The sequence below is a fragment of the Haemaphysalis longicornis genome, unplaced genomic scaffold (genome assembly GCF_048455015.1).
Source record: "Haemaphysalis longicornis isolate Haplotype H1 unplaced genomic scaffold, Haemaphysalis longicornis Haplotype H1 scaffold_112, whole genome shotgun sequence".
In the NCBI taxonomy this organism is placed as follows: domain Eukaryota; kingdom Metazoa; phylum Arthropoda; class Arachnida; order Ixodida; family Ixodidae; genus Haemaphysalis; species Haemaphysalis longicornis.
The window spans coordinates 109,294-135,414 of NW_027526217.1; the positions used below are offsets into that span (position 1 = coordinate 109,294).

Sequence of the window (26,121 nt, forward strand, 5' to 3'; positions counted from 1 at the left end):
TTTCCGCTTACCGCCTCCATCAGAAAAGTGGCTGCTGCGGACGGGAATCGCACCCGCGTCCTTGGTATCAGCAGCACAACGCCTTAGCCACTGAGTCCCCGCAGCGGGTTTGAGCTCTTTTTTTTATTTTTTGTGGTAGCTTGAGTTTGGAATAAAACCCGCATCCTTGGGCTGCGAGACTGAAGGAGTGAACATGGCTCGATGTCTTAGCATTCCGTATCTTTGACCAAATGATAGGATGCAGAAGAGGGAGAAGTCGCACGGGCGGCGGAGTTAGCGATACCACGTGCCTGCTGCTGCGCGTCGGTCAGTGCCCAGAGGGAGAGCTTCTGCTCTCGCACCAGCACGGAGTCGAGGACACCCAGCAGGGGTGGCCCTCCTCCTCCGTCCTTGCCCTCCTCCGGCCCCGGCGGATGGTCGGCCAGCAGCAGGCGGCCGGGGGAGAAGAGCCGGTGGCCGTGGGCCTTGGCCAGCACCCCCTGCCAGGCGAGGCGTCGCTTGGCGGCCGCCTCCTCCAGCAGGGACAGCGGCACGTTGCCCTCGCATGAGGCGCAGCCCAGGGGCCCCAGCCGGGAGAGCTCCGTCTCCAGCCGCTGGCACTGCTCGATGCGCTGCTTGGTCTCACTCTGCGCGCAGCCAAGGCAGGAGAAACATCTTAAACCTCGCTTAAAACAGCTACTTTTAATGTTTAAGCGAACTCTGTGAAACTTGCCAGTCTTGCTGCTTTTCCCACTGATTTCAAATACAGCATTATTTTTTTTAGTCGGTCAATTAGTCACCAAGATAATTATGGATAATTAGTCACTTTTTGGAGGAACAATAGGCAAAACAGTCTTGGTCATAAAAATGTCACCTTTACATTTTCCAATACTATGAACCCTGGTGGGTGCAATAAGAGAATCTTTTCTTTGATGCACCACCTGTAACTAATTTTACAGCTCATTAAACCTTGGTGGCACCAGTCACAAGGACCCATTTTGAACGCCCATTTGAAACACCAAAGTTTAAAACAAATGTTATTTGACAGTGACGGCGGTGACGATTAGCAAGCTCACAAAATCGCAAAGCTATAGTTTAAGTGCATCTGAAAGGTTGCCACATAAAATTTTTTTTAACAAAACAAATCACTCTTTTTTAAATCAAAAAGAAGAAAATCATTGTTTTAGGTGACATCACAAGCCGAGACAAGTCCGCAGGAAATCCGTATCAGGGTAGCAGCGAAAACGGCGGAGCTTCGCTTGTACCTGTTCATCTTTCTTTACTTGAAAAACAATATGAGGGGGAAAATACAAGTTTCTGAAATTTTTCAGAAACAGTATTCCTTGGTTTACCACTGAAATTTCTTGTCTAACAATGCACTACTGCTGTTGAGGCTACTCATTCGGTCACTGAGTGATATCTCCAGCCTCATTTAGCTACTAAACGCCATTCACCTCGAATATTGTTTTGTATCCTCATGTAGCGCTGAACTAATGACATTGAGAGCAAATGTGACAGGGCTATTAGTCCTGGACTGGATTCACACAGTGTGGTGCCGGCGGCCAGGCATTCTTCTTCCCCCATCATCGATCCTTGAATTGAATTCCTTTCGCAGACACCTCACCTCCGAGGTCACGAAGCTGCCTGAGACTAATAGGTATCTTTCCGTCATTTCTGGCGGGACGACGTCGATTCTGCAACCACCCCATGTATGCTTAAGCAAACCATTCATTAAGGACAATGCGCAAGCTCTAAAATGACTGAATTTGTGAAGACCACGTCCTTACAACCTCCCAAGTAACGTGGTAGTTTGTGACTTCAAGAGTTTTTGGTCTCAACTGTGCTTGACAGCACGAAAGCCGTGGGGTTTTTTTTTTTTTTTTTTTTTTGGCGTGACAAAAAAGTCACCCCTCACATTACACTCGTGATTTTATTTTTCCTTTCTGGATGCAATAAAAAGCCGCCCTTGCGTTACAATGGCAGTCACATTACAATCAAGTAAATACGGTAATGCCTCTCTTGTCAGTGTGCAACGATGCAAGCATAAGGTGCTCTACACAGGATGCCCGATTGCTTCAAGAATCGTGCAACTACGGCTATCCTTGTTGCAATTACAACGCATTTGTTAGAGGAGAGGAAATGCATTTACATTGTATTACAGGCAAAACATGACCCCTTATAGCCACAGCTCTTCATCGTTCTCTTCTACCATCATCTGCACTTGCTTTTCTGTCATCAGGAAAAAAAAAGCTTTACAATCCTAATGGCAAGTCCGCACTACGTCTGATTTCTTTTCACTTTTTTCACAAGGTCCAAAGGAACTGGCACTGGAGTTTCACCGTGACCCTAACCCAAACCTTGGCGAGGAAAAGAAGCACGTGAGGACAGGGCCCCTTGCCTGTCGGAAGTTCTCGAGGAAGGAGTCGCGCATGATGTCCTCGACGCGTCGCTCGGCACTGTCCTTGAGGTTAAGGATCATGGAGTAGGTGACCCGGAAGCGAGACTCCAGCTCGGCAGCCCTTCCCAGCAGCATGCTGTGCAGCAGGGGCAGCGGGGGCACCTCCCGCTTGCACATCATGATCACCAGGCCATCCGGGTCCTTGCCTCGACGACCCGCCCTGCATACACCACCAGGCGACAGGAGTTTGTTCAATCAAGCGGAGCCACCATGAGTACGTACGCAGCCATGGGTACCGTGGGTACGCAGTCATCATGCGTATGCAGCCATTGACTACGGCAAGCAACTCCACCAGACAAGCATATGCAGCCGATGGGCCACTTTGAATGAAGAAATATTAAGTGCAGAGCTCTTTAGGGGCTCGCCTTGTCGTCGTAGCTCGCTCGCTGGACCCAACTAGAGCCACACGGCGTTCCGTCGTAGCGGCTGTTGTCGCAGCGTCCCACAGAGGCTTCAAAAGCCAGACGGTTTATACAGTCATAAGCGTTCGAAACTCGGGAACCGCTGGCGCTTGTCATGCATTTCCCTGTTGTTTAGCGCAAAGAAAACTGCAGGTACATTTGAGGCAAAACATATGTAATTAACCAGCAGCGCCCGCGCATTCATTTAGTTTGGCACATCTCCCCATTGTTTAGCGCCAAGAAAACTGCGGGTACATTTGAGGCAAAACATGTGTAATTAACCAGCAGCGCCCGCACATTCATTTAGTTTGGAACGCTTGTTGAGCTGGTTTTTACGATAGTAAGTGAAAAAAAAGTAGTAGTGCAATGCCGGCACATGCAGGAGGAAAAGCAAGCACAAAAAGAACAGAACTCACTGCGAAGGCGGGAAATTTGAATTGCACTGGGTGGTAGCAGTGAGCGGATAACGGCGCCGCAGCAGCCAATTATGGCAAATCACTGCTCTGCATTTCCGACAGCTTTGACATTGAGTAGAAACAGCTTTAATTTTTTTACCACCCCTTCCTAAAGAAAGTTGACAGAAGCACGAAAGCTACAAGTGCGTCCAACTTTCGCTGAAGACGTATCCAATCGATCGTCACACCTTCAAAGACCCCAATTTCAAAAAAGAATGAACCCATGCGACGATTTTTTTGCGCACTAGGTAAATGCATCTTGTGAACATATATATGTGAATATATACCAATACATAGTTCATGAGATAAAGGTATATTATTGTGCTCCTTTTTCATGATTGATGCGTGTATTGAGTTATCTAACACTGCTCCTCTCTCACAATTTTCAAGCGAGCGTTTTGGCAGTGGAAGCCCGATCTCACACACGCGTCGTGTGTCCAGACCTTATGAGAGCCTTTCGGTCGACCAACTGCTCTATGGGTAAATGCATTAGTTTTTTTTGACAGGACACCATTGGTCCTGCTAAAAAAGCTTTCACTTAAGAACACAGCGCTGGCACCGTGAAACTTGTGCAAGGTTACAGCAGTTCTGAAGCCCTGTCGCTTTGTGGCACCGAGTAAGAAACAAGACAGGAGGCGAAACTGCACTTCCTGGCTGGCAAGCTTTGTAGTCTGCATTAGCGTTCATTGTGATCTTTCGACCACCTAAATATACCTACCCTTGTTCCATGCTATAGGGTAATCTACGGGACTCCAAGAATTCTGTTTATGTTATCACTACTAATGGAGGTATCGCTTGTCAAATTTGGCACAATTTCTGCCAATCTCAATTACACCCTTCAAAACGTCGTGGAAGCTATTGTGGCAGTGGCTGGGGATGCACACAGAGTGATCCTGCAGATGTCACAGATGAAAGATTGCCTTGTTGATGAACAGCGTAACAAAGTCCTCCTCCTGTAACTACTGTTGCGTATGAGCGGTGCTCTGTGATTTTAGGCACACCTCTTTACAGTGCCCATGAAACAGGATAAACAAGGCAGCCCATACAGACTCGTTTAAAAGACCTTTTTATGAACTGAGGGTGCACAAACTCCGGGGCCACCATCACACCCACCTGCCGGCCATCTGGATGTATTCGGACGGCTTCAGGGGCCGCCTTCCACCGCCATCATGCTTTAGGTGGTCATCAAAAACCACCGTCCGGGCAGGCATGTTGACGCCCATGGAAAACGTCTCCGTGGCAAACAGCACCTGAGCAGAGATGACAACAGCAGCCCATCTTTTGTCAACCTACTGCGAGAGTCACTCAAGCAAACTTGGGAGGGCAGTTGAAGGGGAACCGCTGGTTGCAACAGACCGCACACCCTATACACAAGTGGCATGAGAGAGAGAGGGGGAGGGAGAGAGAAGGAGAAGGAAGCAAGACAGAGGGAAAGAGACGGAAAGACAGACAGACAGAGGGGGAGAGAGAGAGGAAGAAGAGACGGAGACATAGAACAAGCAAGAAAGAGGGACAGAGAAGATGCACAGGAAGAGTGATAAGAACAGAAAGAGGGGAGGGAGAGGACAAACATAGACAAAGAGGGAAAGAGGGCAAAGAGAGGCAGAGGAAGAGAGAGAGAAAGAAGAGGGACAGAGAGAGAGAGAGAGAGAGAGAGAGAGAGAGAGAGAGAGAGAGAGAGAGAGAGAGAGAGAGAGAGAGAGAGAGAGAGAGAGAGAGAGAGAGAGAGAGAGAGAGAGAGAGAGAGAGAGAGAGAGAGGGAGGCCCTCCTTGCCTTGATGAGCCCCTGCTGGAACAGCATCTCAACGGCCTCCTTGAGGATGGGCAGCACACCCGAATGGTGCACGCCCACGCCGGTCTGGAGGAGACGCGGCAGGGCCAGCACCTGTGGCAGCTGCCGGTCCGACTCGCTCAGCTGCGACAGCACCCGCTGCCGCACAAAGGCCATCACCGCCTTCTCCTCCTTGGCCGAGTTCAGCTGCAGCCGGCCCATGTGCGCTGCCTGCTTGTCGCACCGGAAGCGCGAGAACACGAAGCAGATCACCGGCAGCTGGCCCTTCTGCCGCAGGTGCCCGATCAGCTTCTCGTACAGGGCGCTGTCCTGTATGAAGGGCAAAACAGGGAGAGGGCAAATCATCACCCACTGACATCCACACCTGCTGGCACCAGCCAAGAGTACTTGTGGCAATTTACAGAGCAATGAAGCCCATTCTAAGTGTTTTTTACCTTTGGAGATGGTTGTCAGATTTTATTTCATGTAATTAAGATAGTGTCCCCTTTAGTGGCATCAAAACTTCTATAAACATGTAGCAGGCATAGTGAGCACCGCTTTCAACGCTACAGCATGGCACAGTGTAGTACAGGGAGCCTCAGGCATGAGGCAATTTCATAAACCTTCTTCATCATAAACCGAACAAACTGAACTTCAAGCGCAGCCTACCAAAATGGATAGGTTTTCTAGCAAACCAAATGCAGTACATCACTGCCGATGACTGCAATTCACTTACGCGCGACGTATTATCTGGGCTTCCCCAAGGTTCTGTCTTGGGACCTTTGCTTTTCTTATTTGTATGACTGACCCAGCTGACCACGGTGTGTCATCAATTCAGATTTTTGTACATGGCTCTGTTATCCATCATAAAATAATTAACCCTGATGACAACTCTTCACTACAGTGTGACTTTAATAACGTGTCATCCCGGTGTGATAACTGGTTTATGACCCTTAACCAAATAAAGGCGAATATATGAGCATTCTGAACATTTCTGAAGGGCATAACCTGCATCAATACTTTGGGAATCAATACAATACGAGACACTGAAGTCAAAAGCCTAGTTGCTGTACATCAATGGATTAGCTCACCAAGAACACAAATATACCACTTTTACACTTCGCTATTTTTTTAAAATGAGGCAGAACATAGCAGAAACGTAAAGACAAGTGCCACCGCCACTTATACCATGCAACTTGCGCCAGAAGTGGTTAAAACATCTGGCATGCGCAATGGCTTTCCTGGCTGCCGCTGAATGGTGCTAATCAATCATTCTTGGGGCGGCGGTACCGCTTGTTGAGAAAGCGTGCGAGCTGCACACAAGCGGTTGGTTCGACGCCAAAAATCGCGAGCCTCAAAAGGACGCTAAATTTTTCTTTAACAAAGCGTCAGTACTGGCCATGAGTTGTAGGAATGGGTTAAAAAAACATTTCACTTAGTGATCCAGAGCTGCAAAAGACATGGGAGTTCAGGAAAACCCACCTGATTTAAGCGAAACTGACCAGACTGCCCGGTATGTGGTAGCGCTGTATTCGGTTGCTTCTACGCCACTATATAAATCACCCCTGCCTCGCTCACTTCCAGTTTACCAGGATGCAAACAGTGGCGGCAGTCACTGTTCGCATCCCGTTTTATCAGCATTTGATTATTGATTTCTCAGCAATTAAGGCATCTTTCTGCACCGAGTTGACGCTAAAATGGCTATGGGAAGGTCAGACTTTCATTCGAAACTAACTTGCTGGTTGCCTTCAGTGTCCTTTTCATTAAACTGCATTACACCACCGGCAACTGCATTTCTAAGGCAGCCAAAGCGATTCATGGTCATGCTGCAGACCGGCTTTTTATCTCACCCTGCCGAAAAAAGTACTTCCCGTACCTTGGTTTTACGCATTACAATAAAAGGTTCAATTGTTTTTCGTTCCTTATTTCTGTTACTAACTCCAGTAAAAAAACAAAATAACAGTAGAAGAGCCAACAAGACAAGGCCCACCACAACTCACCTCGGTGTTCTTCCACTCAGCAGCCGCTTTCTTCATTTGCAGACAAGCGTCGGTGTAGCTGTAATTAGAGAAGCACCGCAACGCCGCATGTACAACATAAGCTGAGAAAGAGAGAGAGAGAGAGAGAGATCGGCCAAAACAAAGAGCGTAGAATGAATACCTCTCGGTGCTGATGATCTCCCTGTTCATCAAGCGGTACAGGTGACCGTGCACGTACAGCTCGTGAACGAGTGGAACAGGCCGTTTCGACGTGGTGAAGACGTACAGCTTCCTCTGCTTGATGCGCCTGGGCGAGAGGGAAAAGTGCCATCATTACCTCCAAGGGGAAGATGGTGCACTCATTATCATCCTCATCGTTGTCGTCGACCCATTCATTTCGACGATGATGATGACTCTTCATCATTGTCGAAGACTCTCCAAAAGACTTATTGGAGAGTCGAGGACTCTCCCATAAGTACCGTATTTACACGATTGTAAGACGACCCTTTTTTTCAAATTTGACAATCCAATGTTGGGGGGTCGTCTTAGAATCGAAATCGAACCATGTACCGCTTGCAACGACAAGAGAGACAAGAAATCAGGGGTGCTGCGAGGTGTGAACGGCTTTGCACGCTCATTTCCATGCTTACGGTAACCATTTCATACATTCTGGCGTCAATAAAAATGATGCACCTTTTGTAAGTTGGACCTAGAGCGACTAACCTCCCACTATCGCGTTCGGAAGTGTACTAAGCAACGTGATATGATAGTGGCTACGTTTGCACCGTGCATTGAATAAAGGGATTCACTAATACTCATTTTGTTTATCAGAGACCACGACGATAAAGCCGGTCGTGTTAGAGACGAACAAAATGCTTCGTGAAAGCGAGTAACGTGCTCACGGAAATTGCGAGCGGCTGCTTCCGTCAGCCGCCATGTTGTTTTAATCACGATCGCGCGTGGCTGCTGCCAGTTGCTTCGATTGTCATCTCGAATAGTTTCCCGCTCAACCCAACGCACATAGTTTTCCGCGTGCTTATACAAAAGCTTTTCTTTTTTTAGCATCTACTGCGCGCATTACGAGTGCCTTTATGACGAGCGCACGGCTCTTGAGGGAGCACCGATAATCGATGGAAGAGCCGCCGTAGGGGGGTATTGGTAGTTGACGGAAGAGCTTCTCTTTGTGCTGATACAATTTTCTAAGCGGACGCGTCGCCGCGTGCTCCTGTCACTTGTGTCCACTAAAGCCCCTCCATACTGCTCTCGCGTGATGGAGGGCTTTAGGGCGGCCGTACCACGCGATGCCGTGGTGCGGTCGTTCGCGAAGTGTGGACTCACACTTGACGGCAACATGCTGTGGGACTGCAGCAGCACCAGCGAGGACGACTCCAGCGACGATGTGTAATCCTCCGCAACCTCGTGAATAAATTACCGTTGTGTAAAATGCGCACGTTTTTTTTTTTTTTTTTTTTTTGAGATGCGATTTTGGGGGGGTCGTCTTACATTCGAGTCGTCTTACAATCGTGTAAATACGGTAGTCTTCAATAGACGTATTGAAGTTGAGTAGCCTCCAACAGACTTATTGGAGAGTATTTGACTTTCCTTGGAGTCTTCAATAAACTTATCAGTAGTCTTCAATAGACTTTTGCAGAGTCTTCGACTTATAGATTTCAGTAATGTTCAGTGTTCAGAGTGTTCAGTGTGTTCAGAGAAGAAGGCCTTTGAATTGAATGCCGTATGACTCAAATTCCACCTTTGAGCTTCTACAGAAAATTTTCAAAGGCATTGGGTGTAAATGCCATTTGAGTCAAAGCAGCACCACCACTACTAACCTTTGAAGTTTTCAAAGGCGAGAGTGTGAAGTTGAGCTTGTTGGTGAGGCATTCTTGAAGACGAAGCGCAAAAGTAGACGCATCGTCTACAACAATTCTCAAAGGCCTTTGAAACGCGTTCACACTCTCGGCCACAGCATCTGCATGCTGTACTTACAAAATGAATTATTTACCAGTAGAACTTGGCTTTTAAAGAGCATGATCTGATTATTCCTCCACTTTTTTTTTTCTATTGCTCAATCTACGATGACGAGGTAACTTTGTGCTTTCTACACCGGCTGTGCGAAAACAAAAACAAAAAAAAAGCCTCCGGAAGCCATACTGCCCATTCTATTTTAAGTATGTTTTACATATTTTTGTAGGTTACAATCAATCTTATAAATTACTCACAATGGTGTTTTTTTGGGCCAGTTTAACTCTAAAATTAAATTTCTCGTCAAGTTACGAGAATGAACCTGGGCTTCATTGGCGACACCAAAACAAGGCACGCAAACGTGGAACAGCTTTCAACAACCCTGGAGAACTGTTGGGTAGATTGGCGGAACTCCTTCCAGATCGAACGCCATTTTCAAATACAAAGGCCACTTGACCCGAGTGTCCTTTCAAACGCCCCTGTTTAGCAGTGGTATTACCACTGCTCCCACACTGCGATGTCCGAATCCCTCTGTTTGACCCCCAAATTTTTTATTTCATCTCTCCATTGGGTGATCTGTCTTTCCCTACTTCTTCTAGTCCCACCTCTTGGTAGTGACCCTGTTAACCGAACGACAAGAAAAGTCAGTACGACAAGAAAAGTCAGTACGACAAAAGTACGACAAGTCAGTACGACAAGCCAGTACGACAAGAAAAAATGCTTTACGAACTGGTCAGCACATGTCCCCGATTCCAGCTGGCCCAAAACAGTGGGAGAACACAACAGCTGGCAAGAGCGCAAAAACCGAGCGGTGACTCGTCAAGTGGTGCATAAACTAGAACATGTTTCAGTTTCATTTTTGGTTTCAGGACTTACGCACTCGTCGTCAGCAGTGATGAAAAATAATGACTACAACCAGGTCCTGAAGACCTACCTGCGCACTGGCAGGAGCTATGTAGTGCCTTTTCTGTCGTGAAAGGCACTAATGTAGTACTGCAAACGGAAATGAACCCCACCGGTACGCACCCAATCCAGTCAGCCAGGCGCAGTGCATGAGGGACAGTAGCGCTGAGCAGGACAAATCCAACATGGCGTGGGAGCATGATCAACACTTCCTCCCACACGACTCCTCGCTGCGGAAGAAGGAACGTGCGTGGTGCCACTGTTCAGTTTGGAACCACGCGTGCCTCGGCAGGGTTCGTACAGGCTTCAAAAGCAAAAATTCAAGGGTTTTCAAGGACTTTCAAGGACCAGAAAACACATTTTCAAGGTCCCCGTCTAATGTTTTATCAGGGATTATTTTATAACTTTTTCAACACAATGCAAAAGTTTTTTGCACAATACCTATGCACATTAGTGCACATTTAGATAGGCGCTAACGGGTTTGTGAATGCTCCCCCAGCTTTATTTTTTATTTCATGGTTGGTAGTTAAAGGTTTTTCTTTTTTCTTGGTGTTTTGGTGAGGGTGTTTGATTTCAAAAGTTCGTTAATGTTGCCTGCATCTCCTGCTTTGTCAGCTAAGTATCAGTTGAAATTAAATCCGCAAGTGTTGCTGCAAGGCAGGACGAACAATGTGCACATCCACCATTTGCACGTAAAAGCAAATGCAGATGGAGTGTATGAACCACAGCAAACATGCAAGGAGCGAGCGTCCACAGACTAGATGGAAGATGCAAGATAGAGAACAGAAGCTGGCTTTCACTGAATAGTATAGTGACATGGATTGGATTGACAAGTGCCTGCTCTCAATGTTGCCTTGTAATAAAAAAAAATCCACCAAACTTGCCATTTCCCGCAATACACTTAATCTTGATTGTTAAATGTTTCTTTACATTTGTTAGCACCTAAAATCCACGACAAACACTTTAAATTCTTGTGAAAAGACAGGGCCATTGATTCTCTCTGGAAAAATCAAGGGTTTTCAAGGACCATTTGAAAATTCCAGGACTTTCCAGGCCTTGAAATTGGCACTTCTAGATTCAAGGGTTTTCAAGGTTTTCAAGGTCCTGTGCAAACCCTGCTCGATAGCATCGGCTGATGAGGCATTTATAGTAGTAAATCTGAGGTTAAGGGGGGACACTGGTCTTGAGGACCAAAAATTTGCCAAAAAACCAATTTTCTGAATTAATTTTATTTGCAGTCTATAATACGTCCCAGAGAATGTATCTGCAAAATATTGTAGCTGTACCATAAGTATTTACAAAGCTGTCACCATTTGAAGTTGGCTAAATGGCCATTTTCCCCCTGGATTTCCAAACTTTGTGCCTTGTTTTCTCAAAACCAGTTTTTTTTCCCACGAGGTCAACTGTCGGGTACAGCATCTTGGGATGTACTGGTCAGATTTGCATCATTCTTGCTGCATTTGAAAGCTTAAGAACTGAACAGTGCAATAAAACCAGAAAAATATGAGATTTCTTTGTACTAGTACAATTTTTTATGCATTTTGTTTTACGAAAACATTGATAATTGATGATGACCTGCCATTTAATAAGTTCACAGCAATTGCAGAAACAGCGATAAAATTACTGCTGTGGTATAGTTGCACTCCCTGGTCCTTCAAGAGCACAGACGAACAAAAATTATTGAAGTATATATCATAAGCAGATAATTAAAAAATTGCCCAAAGTGGAATGACATAACATGTTGCACAACTCTAAACTTAGACTATATAGACGAAAACTCGCTACATATTTTGTGCTCAGGGTAAAAAGCAGACTAACTGTGCAAATTCAAAGGAGACTGGTTCAATAATAAAAAAAATCTCTTCAAAACCAGTGTCCCCTCTTAACTAAAGCTGCTCAGAGGACAGAGCCAAAGAAACAGAAAAGAGGCCGTCAATATGAAATCTGTCCTCACAAATGCAGATTCCCCCGTAGGGAAACCATTGTTTCCCGTTGCACACAGTTGCTGGCACTGCGAACTACTGAACCTTTCAAATAAATTAAAGGGGTCGTAAGGAGAAAATACATTTGCCTTTCCTCAATTTTATCTGACTGGACAACCTTCTAGGAACATAAATCCAAGACAGTTTCACAATACATTGTTTCTGAGATTACGATTCGCCCCAAAACAAGCCTCTGAAAGGCTTGTTTTGGAGCACATCGCAAGCGCCAATGCTGCGATGTCGTCGTCTGGCAGCACAACTAGCAGTGACGTCATTTTACCAACATTCATGAGTTAAACGCTCTTTGTGCATATTATTTTCTAAAGCTGTAAACAAGATATTTTAGCAATACCGTATTTACACGATTATAGGTCGACACTTTTTTTTTTCGAGTTTGACAATCCAATGTTGGGGCGGTTGACTTTGAAACGAAACCAAACTTTGTGCCGCTTGTTACGGCAAGAGAAATGAGAAATAAGGGGTGCTACGAGCTGGGGAGTGTAACACCCTCGTTTCTATGGTTATGGTCAAAGCGTAGCGTTTACCATTGCATACATTGCAATAAAGGTGATGCCGACTGAAAGTTGGCGTTCCCGATCTGTGCCCTTTTTTGTCCACCGTACAGAGCAGCTAACCTTCCACCAGCACGTTGATTGATTGATTGTGGTGTTTAACGCGCCGACGCAACGCAGGCGATTAGGCGCACCGTAGTGGAGGGCTCCGGATTAATTTTGACCACCTGGGGATGTTTAACGTGCGGCGAAATCTCGTACACACAAGCGTTTTTGCTTTTCGCCTCCATCAGAAAAGCGGCCGCGGCGGCCGGGAATCGAACCCGTGACCTCGTGCTCAGCAGCACAACGCCTTAGCCACTAAGTCACCGCGGCGGGAACCAGCACGTTCGGAAGTGTACTGAACGTGATACGACTGTGCCTACATCAGTGCCGTGCATTGATTCAAGGGATTCGGAAATACAGTGTAGACCATTTATAACGTAACCGCTTATAGTGCGGGACCGGATATAACGCGTTTTTTTGTGACCACCGGTTCACCTCCCATAGAATTCAATGCATAAGTATACCGCATAGAATGCGGTTGGCCGAAGCACAATACCGTTTACAGTTGAACCCCTTTATAAGAGACACGTACCGGGGAGCAGTTTCTGTCTCTTATACGAGATGTCTCTTATAAGCAGGGTACCAAGTTTTCACCTACTATTCAGACCCTAGTTAAATGTGGGCACCGTATGACTAAAATAAGCTCAAAAGAACTCTACAGCATGTTGCAAAAGATTCATTCTAATTAATGTTTGGCCCCAGAATTTATGAAACGTTGTTTGCTTCATGACTGTATTTACACTGTTTTTTACAACCAATTCTACAAGCTTTTTTTCCTTTCCTTGTTTGTGGAAGATGAATCGTAGATGTTGAGTTCACAAGCCTGATGAATAGCCAGAGCGCACAGCTTCTTCTGCTGTGTGCTCAGGCTATTCATTACGCTCGCAGGACTCAACATCTGCGATGCTTCTTGATTGGGAGCTACGCGAGTGGGAGAGCCCGCATGTGCGATCGCGCTCCATCCAAAGATGGCAGTAAGCTTCAACCACTTCTGTCAGTTGCATTTCCATTGGCAGGGCTTCTCATTGTCATTTTATAGCTGACTGAACCACTTTGTGTTTGCTGAAGTTATAATAAATAGCGACTGCAGGTGTCTGTCGTCCACCTGTGTTTCCACAATGGAAGCAACTGCAATTAGTGACTGGTGGCACCGCATCTGAAGTTAAAATGTCTGTTACAAGCGAGATTGTTGATTGAAGTTCAAGGATGACTTGTCTCTTATAACCAATCTTCTACATCCAATGTCTGTTATAAAAGAGGTTGATTTAATGGGAAAGATAGGGCAGCCAACCATGTGGGTGAATAGTGTCTCTTATACCCATTTGTCTCTTACATCAGTGTCTCTTATAACGAGGTTCTATAGTGCGGTTTTCTGGCGGGACTGCTGATCGGCCGGCGCCTCTGGGGCATCGTTTTAGGGTAGCAAAAGAAAAAAGAAGGGATGATTTCGGCCATCTGACGCAGCGTGCACCCCTTGCTCTCCTCTAACTTCGACACACAAGAAAATAGCCACACATTCATGCGCGCATACGTGATGACCACAACTGACCTTGCTTGACGCACCTCGGAAGATAGCGACCCCCGTCCCCATCCGCGTGCGGCAAGTTGTTTCTGTTAATTAAGCGTGAACCACATGGCCCGTTTTCGCACACGATTCGTGAACGACGGCGTTGCGCGTGTTTTTTTCACGCTCGTGTCGACGATTTTCCGCTCGCGGTGGCTTGTTCGCATGGCAGTGGGAGGAGCCTGAGGACTTGCACCAATGGCGAGACGCTCGCCTAATGGTGGGAGATCCGAAACGCTCCGACCAGCCGGCTGACCGCGCCAGAGATGTTTAGGCCTACCACCGCGGTGTTTTTTGATGGGCGCTTTCACAAGCAACGTGGATGGCAGTTTATATCTCTTCGCCCACATTATCAGCTCTTTTCTTGCATGAGCATCCTCGCTTGCGCCTCGTGCGGCATTTCAGCGAGCAGTTAGAAGCGGTCGCTGGAGCTGCCTGCACCACTTCAAGACCAGGGCCGACGCCATGTTGGCGCCTCTTACCACGCCGCACACCACACAGTTGCAAGCAGGCCGGCGTCGCCGCGCCTGCGGTTCCCGAGAAGAAATCGCTCCATGCGGTTCACGCTTTAGAACGTTGTGGAGATTAGCCACCGCTCTTTCCCTTTCCGAACAAGCGAGCCACGTGAAGCCGAAGATTTCCACCATTAGTACGCTGCGCTGATAAGCAGCCGCCTCCGGCATCGTGAACACAAGGTGGGGCAAAAAAAAAAATCCCGCTGGCGTTCTTATCACGTTCCGCGGCATCTGTTCATAGACGATAAAAACGCAGCCACGATCCTTCGAAACACAAACACAACGCAAGTTAAAGCCGTGCTCGCTGTAAGAGCCTGCAGCAGCAGCTGATGTGAAAAAAAAAAAAAAAACGATATAAATACCAGGCCTTTGCATTTAACATGACGTCACTTCACGAGTTGAGAAGAAAAGGCTCGATGAAACCAAAACTGCATTTTTTAACCTATTTGCGAACATCGCGCAATGGAATGGTGAGCATAGCTTGTTTATCAAGGTTCAACAGTTCTAAATACCCACATAACACAACTTCTTTACAAATCTTTTCACGACCGCTTTACTAAGCATTCACTGTTTTGGGCTTTTCAGTAACAAATAACAGACAAACCAGAGCAACAATTGAGTGCACGCAAAGGCTAAGCAGCACGATAATACTGAACACAAGCCAAAAAAAGCCGTTTCTCACTCACAGGTAACCAAAATCTAGATTCGTTTTTTTTTTTTTTTTTTTTCCAAAATTGCAAGTTATTTTTTCAAATTTTTTTTCAAACTAGCAGTAGCAACTCTGGAAAAAGTAAGACACGCGCAAAACTCACTTCAGGGTCGTTGATGTAGTGGCATTCATCGAATATGACCCATCTGAGATTCTCCAGAACATCCGACTGGCCATACAGCATGTTCCTGCAAAAGGGCACCAAAATGAAATAAAGGTGAGGGTGGCAAAAGGAAGTGACTAGTTGAACAGATCCTAATCGTTAGCACCTTTCCAGTTTAAGGCGAAATATGAAAAATCGTGCACGCAGCACTTATAGTAAAAACTTATTTCTTAATGACCCAGGGGCTGAAGAACCATCGGGAACCACTACGAAAAGTTTTACAAATACTTGAATATGTTCACAACAGCCCAGTTTGGTTATTCTGAGAAATGTGTCCCTTATGTAGTGAAATGAACTCGCACTTGCTAGACAGGTAGCACCATCTGGTAAAGCTAGACAAAGCAAAATGTTGTTTCTTGTTTATTTTGTATTTCATGAAAGACCTGATATAAAATTTTGAACAGAAGCACACTGGGCCATTAGGAACATTTCTATGGGTTTGTAAAAGTTTTCCTATCAGTTCTCCATGGTTCTCAAGCCCACAACCAGGTAAGTCCCCCTTAAAAAGAAAAAAAAAGCACAGTTACGTACAAAGATGAAATGCATGGGAAATACCTGAGGATCTCGGTGGTCATGATGACGCACTGGGCCTTCTGGTTGATTTGGACGTCACCAGTAACGATGCCCACATCTCCAAAGATCTCTTTGAAGTCGCGGTACTTCTCGTTGGACAGCGCTTTCACCGGGGACGTGTAGATGGCCCTGTGCACAAGGGACACTCGGCATGAGGCATGGCAGACACGTGAGAGAGAGATGCGACCCATGGCAGAAAGGGGCTTTCTTGGGGAAGAACTCGGCCAAGTACTACACAATCCACTTATTACTATGTATGCCACATGTAACACCACATCAGATCCACGGTTGTTAGCTTGCACAAACACTCGGAAATATTCATTTTTCCCTCAAAGAAAATTTGACAGAAAGACGAGCCTACCGGTCACCACAGTTATTTCTGACTATTTGCACGCATGAATTTTTCTATTACAGAGACTAATCACTGTAGAATTGTGTTTCACCCACAATATTTGTAGTTGTGAAGGAAAGTTTGACATCCACCTCAATGCAGCCGTACGGCTACAAAGGGAAGCTGTACAGCTTTCTCAGAAACATCGCAGTTGAAGAAAAATTCGTCCTGGTCCAGGATTGGAACCTACAAATGCTGCTTAACCGGAGCAGTCGCTCTACCAACTGAGCTAACCAGGAGGCTAGCAGTTTGTAGCGTGAGAGCGAATTGATCAACAACTCAAAGTGAAGGGCAGGTGTTAATTGACAAGATTTAGGGGAAATCCCCAAGGTGAAGCAACTTACCCCTTAACGCCTGTCCACGTGCTCTGACGCTGGGTCTAAGCCATGGAGGAACGAAAACCTTAGGAGAGACCCTGACATCCCCTGTCCTGAAGCCACAAACACCATTTTCGGTGGCCTCTTTTTTTGCCTGTATTTTGCGTGCGCTTGCCACCTCCTCTGCATTTACCCGCTCCACTGTCTGCATCGAGTTTCATACTAATATATACTAGAGGGAAATATGGCACTGCATTCGTGGACCGCCGTGCACGGCGCCATTGCAGCTAGCGGCGTTCCTCGCCTCCTTGGCTTGGTTAGCCACATTGCCTCTTTTTCGTCTTGATGCCAAAATCAATAAAAACGGGTAACATTGTTTTTTTGTTCATCTTGCATGAAGCTTCTAAATAATACCCGGCAGATCCATCTTTCTGCAGCTTTAATTTTATAATAACAAAACAAATTCGATTAATCCCTTGCAGTAATATTGTTGCATTTTTGCAGCCAGAGGCAACTTTCCAGCCTGTTCGTCAACCATGCCAACGACAAGTGGAACGTGCCTGTTCGGTACATGACGGAACGCTCGCCGAAGCGTGGCTCCCCTAGACAGTGGCGCCAGATTTCCCTCTAGTGTATATTAGTATGAAACTCTATGACTGCCTGCACCTGTCGACCACTGGATATCGGCTGGGCTGTGCCATGAGGCCCCGGTGGGCCGGCCTTTGGCCGCCATTAATACGATGCTGTTGCCAGTGACCTCTTTGGAGCATAAAAAGCAGCACAAATTCTCCTCCACACTTCTCCAAATGCACCGAGGGAAGGCAAGGCCTAATTTTTCTTGCTTCGTTTGTCTAAGCAAACTGAGCCAGTGGGTCTTGTGGTGTGCAAGTCCACTTCTGGCATCTTCTTTTTTTTTTTAATTATTTGTTTTACTTGGAAGTCACTTCTTTTTATCCTGTGCGAAATCTTTTTCTGACACTGTGCATTGTGAACAAAATTCTGGGTCACTTTGTTCCCTTCAGGTCTTTTTAGCTTGTTTTTGTTTTTTTTGGGGCAGTTTTGTTCCTTGTATGTTTGTCTCGCCTGCTTTTTTTAGATTGCTTTGCACATTAGTGCAATTTCATTCATTCTGAGTTGGCTTTGGTTAAAATATTTCGCGGAGGTTGTATGGTTTTTGTCTTCTTTAGGTCAGTTTTAACTGTCCTTTTGCTAGCTACAAAACGTGTTCCTCCATCTCTTTTGCAATCAGGGTTGTTTTCCCAACTCTGGGTTCATTTTGCCTGTCACATATTTCACTTAGGATGCTTTCAAACAGTGCTATGTGGGTATCTGCTGTCAAATGTGCCCCTAGACTGCTCCACATGCCTGGAGGGATAAGATGAAGAGGTACAGTGGTGCGAAAGCTGTGGAACAGGCCACAGTGCGGCAACTTCAACACTACAACTGCCACAAAAGCTTCAGCGAAGGTCTGAGAATGTCGCCTAACGTGCTGCTTGATTCTTCCTTTGTTGGAAAGTGAAGGAACACTTTCAGCTCCAAATTTAACAGACTACCTTTCACATCGCTTGTACAGCACTCGTGTAACAAATGTAGTCCTGAAATGATTAAAGCATTTTCAGAAAGCTCTTTTGCTACGACAGTGCAGGTAAGACAACAATCGGTTACAATGACAGGCAAAATGATTTTATGGCTTCACATACACCATTACAAATGGACTGCATTGCAGTTACGACCACTCTGACACCAGCGATACCAACCTTCCCATCTGCTGTCGCGCGTGGGCGATAGCGTATTCGGCGACCACCGTCTTGCCCGCCGAGGTGTGCGCCGACACAAACACCGAGTCCCCGGCTTCGATGTGGATGATGGCCTTCTTCTGGAAGGTGTCCAGCTCAAAGGGCCACTGGAACATGCAAGGAGGGACGGAGCGCAGTCTAGTTAATCGTCCTGCTTAAGCACAATGAATCTCCCATCCCGATCTCTCACTAGCAACAGGGATCCCGCAAAACAGGCATATTCGAGTGGCACAGTCGGGATTTAGACAGTCTGTCCTACTGCCTCCCCCCCCTTCCTCTTTCCCATCCATTTTCGTGCGACCAAATATAACGCAATATTGTGTTCATTTGTCAAAAACTGGTGAATAATACACTCTTGGGTACAAATTAAGAATGGCAACAGCTCAAGTGGCGTATCACTCCACCAAAGCGACGTTCCCGAATGTCATCAGGCATGCTCGTTTTGTTTGCTGTTGCTGCATTAGTTTCAAGGCAATCTTAAAACAACCCGTTTCCCGTCCTTGTAACGTGGTGTCCACTCAGGCAATCCGAGTCAACACACTCTAGATAAGAAAGCCAGCATCATACTTGCACAGTCCCCGGTTTTCAAATCTAGTGACGCCAAAGGGAATAATCTCATTTTTTCTTTACCCATAATCTTCCTCTATCTTCCACATTTGGAAAGACAGCAATCTTGCCCCTCTTCATACTCCCGTGGCCGAATTCTACACAACAACAGCTGTCACTTAGGAATGACGCGGCATTGGCACATAAGCGTACGTATTCCCCAGTTTTGGAGACCAGTGGAGCAGGAGGAGGCTCTACGAGCCCCAGAACACGTCCCACTCCCCGATTTGCGCGTGGAACCAAAAAGAAGATGCGCGAAATTACAGTCCACTTTTGAAACTGGCAAGACAATACATGCTATTCTCTTGCCTTTACCACTGACACGAAATACCCTTTGCAGAAACCCAAACTTGACATTCCTGTGAACGCGGGGGGAACCTGCGGTGCCAGTCTCTCTTTTCCTTTTTGAAAATGAAGTGTATCGGCTGTTAATGGCAGGGCAGGGCACAGACGTGATGCCACGGAACGCAGGATCACGTCGCAGCACAGAGACGCTATGTTTAACAGTGTTTATACATTGCTTCGCGACTACTCGGCGTGTGTAATTCCCCTGCCACACGGGCACTCTCAATCCGGATTGAAGCGAAGCACGATTGACTTTCCAAACACACTAGACGCATCACCGCTGCTACACTGCACAATTACGATTGAGAAGTTGCACCCATTGCACTCACCTACACCAGATGGTGCCGAAAATGTATTTTGCAGCCGGCGCCCAATAACTTTGCATGGTCGTAGGTATACACAACTATGTATAAACATTATCGCACATTTATTTGAGTCAAGTTATTTGGTACAATTTGTGGCGTTAGTTGAAGTTGTCACCTTCTGTGCCATTACTCGGTGGGAACGAGAGTATCGCTGCTTTCGTCCGATCGCGCTTGGAAACCTCAATCGCGTGCTTGGGGAACCAGGATTGAGTTTGAGCGAGATCAGCCTGGATCGTAATTGAAGCTGGCCGTGTAGCAGTGCCCAATCCGGATTGAGCTCGACCCGTATCAACTCAATTGCAATTGAAGGTGCCCGCGTGAGAGGGGAAAAAGCTGTCACAAGTACAGAGCAGTGATTCACCATAATGGGCTGTGGCGCTGTTATCCGCTCACTCTTACCACCCATCACACCCTTCACCGTCCTGTCTCATTCCTCTCTTGATGAATTCAACAGAGGTTTGTTCAACACATTTCAAATTTCCCGCCTTCGCAGTGCTCGCGTGCCCCCTGCCTGAAACTGCGCCAGCAGGAGTTCTGTTCTTTTTGTGCTAGCTTTCCTTCCCACATGTGCCGGCGTTGCACTGCCACTTTTTTTCGCTTACTACGGTAAAGACCAATCCAACGAGCGTTCCTAGCTAAATGAACACGGGCGCTGCCGGTTAATTACGTATACTTTGTTTCAAATGTACCTGCAGTTTTGTTTGCGCTAAACAACGGCGATATGTATAACAAGCGCAAGCGGTTCACGAGTTTTGAATGCTTATGACTATATAAACCACTTGGCTTTTGAACCCTCTGAGGGACGCCGCTACGACGGGACGCCGTTACGACGGGACGCCGTTACGACGGTACGCCATGGGGCTCTACTTGAGTCCAGCAAGTGAGCTACGACGACAAAGTGAGCCCCTAAAGTGCTCTGCACTTAATAAGACCGCAATCACGGACGCCACGTACGGTGAGCGCAGGGCAGGGCACCCGGTCCTCGAAGTCGGGCATGGGCTTGGTCACGTCCTCCTGTTCAGCCCATTCCAGCCGCTCGATGCAACCGTCCTCTACTTCGCTGATGTGTAGCACATCCTGCATACACAGGACGGGAATGGTACAGCACACACCAAGAGGGGACATATTAGAGACCACTGAACGAGCACACTTGACACCATGCGAAGTGGCTGGGGCATTGTAGGACAGCTTTGCAAAACACCTCCTTCACTGCTTGCATGCACCTCTCATGCAAGGCCTGTGATTGGTGATACAGCAAAACCTTGCTACAAGAGATTCGCTTGCAAGAGACACGTGGAAACGGCCTAGCTGGTTTAAGTGGGGACGTGGGCATCAGAGCAAACTTTCTTGTTTTTTGGTGTAGCATAATGAAATTTGGTGTGCACATTGGAAAACACTCCAAATGGTGAAATTTAAAATTTCACGATGATACCTTCGGTAGTGTTCATGTTACAGAGGTTCATATGTTGCCCGCTAGTACAAAGCCTAGCAAAGTAGGTGACACATGGTAGGAAGTTCTGAATACTTTTCAATTGTAATCAAAAGAACACTACAGGGTATGGAATTAGAATATTTTTTATCCCCTTCATTTTTTTTTTACAGAGAACATTATTTTCACTCATATCCAGTAGTATACAACTGACAATATCACAAAAAAATATAACTAGGCCCTAAAATGAAAATCTGAGAATGTCATACCCTGCAGAACTCTTCAAGGATTGAAATAAAATAGACAGGGTCAAAATCCGCCCAGTGATTGCCATGCCATCCTTTCCACGAGCAATGAAGAACTCGTAAAATGCACTTCCTAATGCACTTTCTAATGCAAAGGAAGTGCACTCCGTAAAATGCAACTATATCTGCCATGTTAGCAACATTGCTTACAGGAGACATGGCTACAAGAGACACCCTGCTACAAAAGGCAGCTCTCTCAGCTCCCTGGAGCAATTTCTTCACTATCTAGATTAGAAGAGACATGACAGAAAAAGGGGCTGTTATGCAGGGTCCTGAGAAAAACTGCTCTTAAGACAAAGCTTGGGCCTGCATTCACAAGACCACAAGGATTCCAGAACCTTTTGAAGAGTTTGTGCCTGCAGATGGGGACCTTGCGTGCTCCAAAAAGCTTACAGATCATGCGATCTTTGCACAAGTAAATGGTGCCCTAGAGAATGACAGCAAGGACATTTCAGGGTAGAAACTGTCCCCAGTTGAGGCTGACAAGCATGTAAGAGCACTTGTAACAGTATCGTGAGCAAGAGGGTGGCTTGCAAAGTGAACAGCTTTACCTACAGAGTGTTAGAAAGAAGCTAGTACAGTCTGTAGTCACTGAAGCTACTACGAATGACTTCCTTGAGCCATCCTGAGCAATGCTCTGTCGATGCAATAAGCACACTTTGAACCTGACACATAATACTGTTAATCTATTCTGACTGCTCATTGTTTTTAGAACTTTCAGATACAAGAGGCCTCGGCTACAGGACATATTTTCCAGGTCCCTTGAGGGTCTCCTGTGACGAGGTTTTACTGTACCAGGTTTTTTGGCCTTGCCCCCTTCTTATAGGTGATAACGTACTCGCAGAAAATACGAATATCTGCCGCCAGTGTTCCCTTATGAGTACCCCCAATGAGAACAGTATACAACCTGCATGAAAGGGTAGTCCTCAAGCCTGAACAACTCATGCTGCAGCATAAAAACACCTGAATTAAATGAGTTTTTGCATATAAAAATGATCTGAGCCCACACAAGGAGGACTTTTAACGAGCCTCCAAGGAGATGCTCGTGCAAAAGGTAGAATCACTGCCCAGCGTCAAAGCAAGAGCCACGGTAGCCCAATGTTTTCCCACAAAGTGTCGATACTAACGCACCGAGAAGCGTTGCCCCGCAAGCTTGGCGACGTCCGTGGCGGTGGCCAGGTCCTCCTCATTTTCCGGCTGTGTACATTGAGAGCAACAGAAAGCCAGGCATCAGGGGCACAGAAAATGCCACAATAGCAATCCATAGACAGGTTGAAGCGGGTACATGAATCTTAAAAAGATTTTTTATTATTTGTTAGCAAACTTTGTGGAAATTGGCAGTCTTGCTGCTTTTTATCACACTGGTTTCAAATACGTTAGTATTTTTTGGGTAGGCCCCAATTAGTTCCCAAGATAATGAGATAATTACGCCCTACGGTGCTGTTTGTCCAGACTAAATCCTATGCATGCGCTGGACTGGTGAAAGTTCTTTGCGACGATACCTTAGCCCACAGGGCGAGAACATTTTCGGTAGGGAAATAAACCATCCGCATGTCTGTGAGCAGGCAATTGGACAACGTCGCACGAGAATAACATGCTCCACTACACCCCAACAAAGGAGGACAAAATGGCACCTCATGCAGTCTACGCTACCGACTTCGCCATGAATCCTTCTCCCAAGAAGAAAGAAACCGTGTACCAGGCACTAGTTTCTTCACGCTTTAATTCAGCATGCAAAAAAAAAAAAAAAAGGCCTGCCTTATTGTTCATCAGTACTTTTAATCCAGTGACAGTGTGCCATGCTTGTGAAGCAAGAACGTCGTTTGGCTACACCTCAAAAACTCGAATTTTGCAGGTTTAACGTGCCGAAGCTGCACTTGAGCTACGAGGGGCATCGTAGCAGAGGGCTCTGGATTAATTCTGACCACCTGGGGACCTTAAACCTTGACACATGGGTGCTGTTGCTTTTCGCCGCCGTCTAAAAAGTGGCCACCGCAGCCAGGACTAAACCCGCCTCCTTGGGCTAAGCAGAGTAGCAACAACTGGTAGCTACCATCTCCATCTAGTTTTCACCTGTGCCTATAGGACTCTGTGCGACCAGGCCTAAACAGTACATGTGACTGCAGCTGAACTCGTCAAGTGAACACAGCAGCAACAAAGGGGGGGGAAATATTGAAAACCAAAACGATGACAGTCTTTGCTCTACCTGCCAGGCACCACGAAAACCTCGAGGCTACAGCATGTTTAACGTTATCTACCGGACAGAAGATAATTGATTGACTGTAGGCTTTACCGCGCTGACGCAACACAGGCGATGAGGCGCGCCGTAGTGGGGGGCTCCGGATTAACGTTAACCACCAGGGGATCTTTAACGTGCGCCAAAATCCTGTACACACGGGCGTTTTCGCTTTTCGCCTCCATCAGAAAAGCGGCTGCCGCAGCCGGGAATCGAACCCGCGTCCTCGTGCTCAGCAGCACAACGCCTTAGTCACCCTGACAGAAGATGATGCGATCCCCCTCCCAAAATGTTGTTGCTCTGTGACTCCCGCACTGCAAATCCCTGCTGGTAAGGAGCACTACAGAGTAAGCCAACACCCGCAACCCCAAAACGTCACACAATCCTAGCAGGACTGTGAGACAGCAGGACAATCCTAGCAGGACATAGGACATTAACAGTTTCTACGTATTGTGTCCGTCAGTAAAATCACTTAGAATGGAAATTTTTCGCCTCAACTTACAGGGCCTCAAATTTTTCGCCTCAACTTTCCCATTGTCTTTCGCATCTAGACGAGCCCCTTGAACAGCTTCTGGAGTGATATTTTGGCCGGTGTCTTTCCTGTCTAAGCAAGCACTCATCACTGGTCGCCTTGTTTGCGTGCAGGAAGGGGGGGTGGAGGGGGGCGCACACGCAGGCAAGCTTCACACGCCCACTGACGACATGCCCCTTGTGCTAATGGGAGATTTAATTTGCGATTGATTATGAGGTTTAAACGCGCCAACGCTACACAGGAAATGAGGTGTGCTGCAGTGGAGCGCTCCGGAATAACTTTGACCACCTGGGGATCTTTATAACGCATGCCGAAATCTCAAATACACGGGCATTTTCGCGTTTCACCTGCATCAAAAAAGCGGCTGCCATGGCCCGGAATTGAACGGCGTGCTTGGAATCAGCAGCACAACACTTTAGCCACTGAGCTACCGCGGCAGGTGAGATTTGATTTGTATGTCTCACAGCCCAATGCGACTTGACTGCTATTCTCCATGGTCAAGCGGTTTGGGTGAGTGAGTGTGTCACACAGACAGTAGGATGCCTATGATAGAAGGGGGAAATGGACAGCCCCATGTTTGTCAGCTAGAATACAACTCTAGTCTTTGCAAGTTTTCTTTCAAACCAATTAGCTAGTAATTATACTCCATTGAAAATTACTAACACGCGTTTTGTTTTGTGCACTTCATAGACTGTGCCCCCCTTCCAGGCCATCTCATTTCACAGAGTGGACGGGCAGTGTACATTTTGCATGTTAACAATCCCCAATTGCTCCCACCTTGGTCAACAGTGAACGCGATACAATGGATACGATAAACATGAATACGATATGAAATACGATACAATATCATACAATACGAATACGATACGATAACACTGCACCCCGCGAGACAAGAGGAAGCGGAGACCTTGCTCTCCGGCGTGGTTTCCAAGAGGAACGGGTCCCCAGACAGCAAGTCGGCAAAGTTCAGCACGTGGCGTGCAGGAGTGTCATCCGCAGGGGGCTTGCCGAAATCAGCGCCTTCCTCGAACCCAGGAGGCACCGTGAGTAGGTCTGCACAGGAAAAGAACAGTGCGTGCGAGTCTAGTTATACCCCTGCTACACTAGCAACCGAATGTCATTTGAATCGAATGCGAAGTTGTGCTGCTGCTGCACTGGGTTTTGAAATGCCACTCGGCTCAGATGATATTCGAGCCAAATGAGCACCCAGAGAGACATTTGGGGCTCTCAAATGCCATTTCTAGCACTTTGGCGAACAGCATTCCAAGTCAGCATAAACAAATACATTACTGGCATACTTCAAACAAACAAAATATTCTTACTTGTGGGACTTTGTTTACTTCTCGTTCACCTAAATCGCGATATCAAGATGTAATTTTCATACTCTCGGCACCAGTGTGAGCAAGCGACAAACCGGTGCGGCCAGACAGCACAAAAACCTTGATTGCGATTCAGAATTAAGTTTGTGTCAAAGGTTACGTCATTGAAAATATGATATCATTTTAATGCCAAAGACTGCCGCTAAATTTGATTGTTGCATTATTGTGTAAAAACCGAGCTCGACAGCAGCAGGGCCATGCAGCACGGTGAGCAATTGTGAAAGCTTTCAAATGCCATTGAAATCGTAGTGGAGCCCGGTGGGTTCTGAATGGCATCCAAAGGGCCTCATTTGAATCAAATGACATTCAGTTCAAATGACATTCAGACGCAAGTGTAGCAGGGGTATTACTTGTGCTAAAGAAAGCGATATTTTACGACACTTGTG

The 26,121-nt window shown here is 46.6% G+C and overlaps 1 protein-coding gene across 1 annotated transcript in view; it reads right to left on the reverse strand.

Annotated features, from left to right (window-relative positions):
- LOC144161454 (superkiller complex protein 2-like) overlaps positions 1–26,121 on the reverse strand; it is a 65,414-nt gene that overhangs the window by 28,206 nt on the left and 11,087 nt on the right. Inside the window, exons 5-17 of the mRNA XM_077692111.1 lie at positions 25,264–25,409; positions 22,720–22,785; positions 20,809–20,931; positions 18,500–18,645; positions 16,017–16,163; positions 15,402–15,486; positions 10,035–10,141; positions 7,225–7,350; positions 7,065–7,122; positions 5,068–5,394; positions 4,407–4,543; positions 2,378–2,597; positions 291–626 (exon numbers count right to left, since the gene is read on the reverse strand). Of these exons, the coding sequence (XP_077548237.1) occupies positions 291–626; positions 2,378–2,597; positions 4,407–4,543; positions 5,068–5,394; positions 7,065–7,122; positions 7,225–7,350; positions 10,035–10,141; positions 15,402–15,486; positions 16,017–16,163; positions 18,500–18,645; positions 20,809–20,931; positions 22,720–22,785; positions 25,264–25,409 (2,024 nt within the window). The remainder of the gene's footprint in view (positions 1–290; positions 627–2,377; positions 2,598–4,406; positions 4,544–5,067; positions 5,395–7,064; positions 7,123–7,224; positions 7,351–10,034; positions 10,142–15,401; positions 15,487–16,016; positions 16,164–18,499; positions 18,646–20,808; positions 20,932–22,719; positions 22,786–25,263; positions 25,410–26,121) is intronic.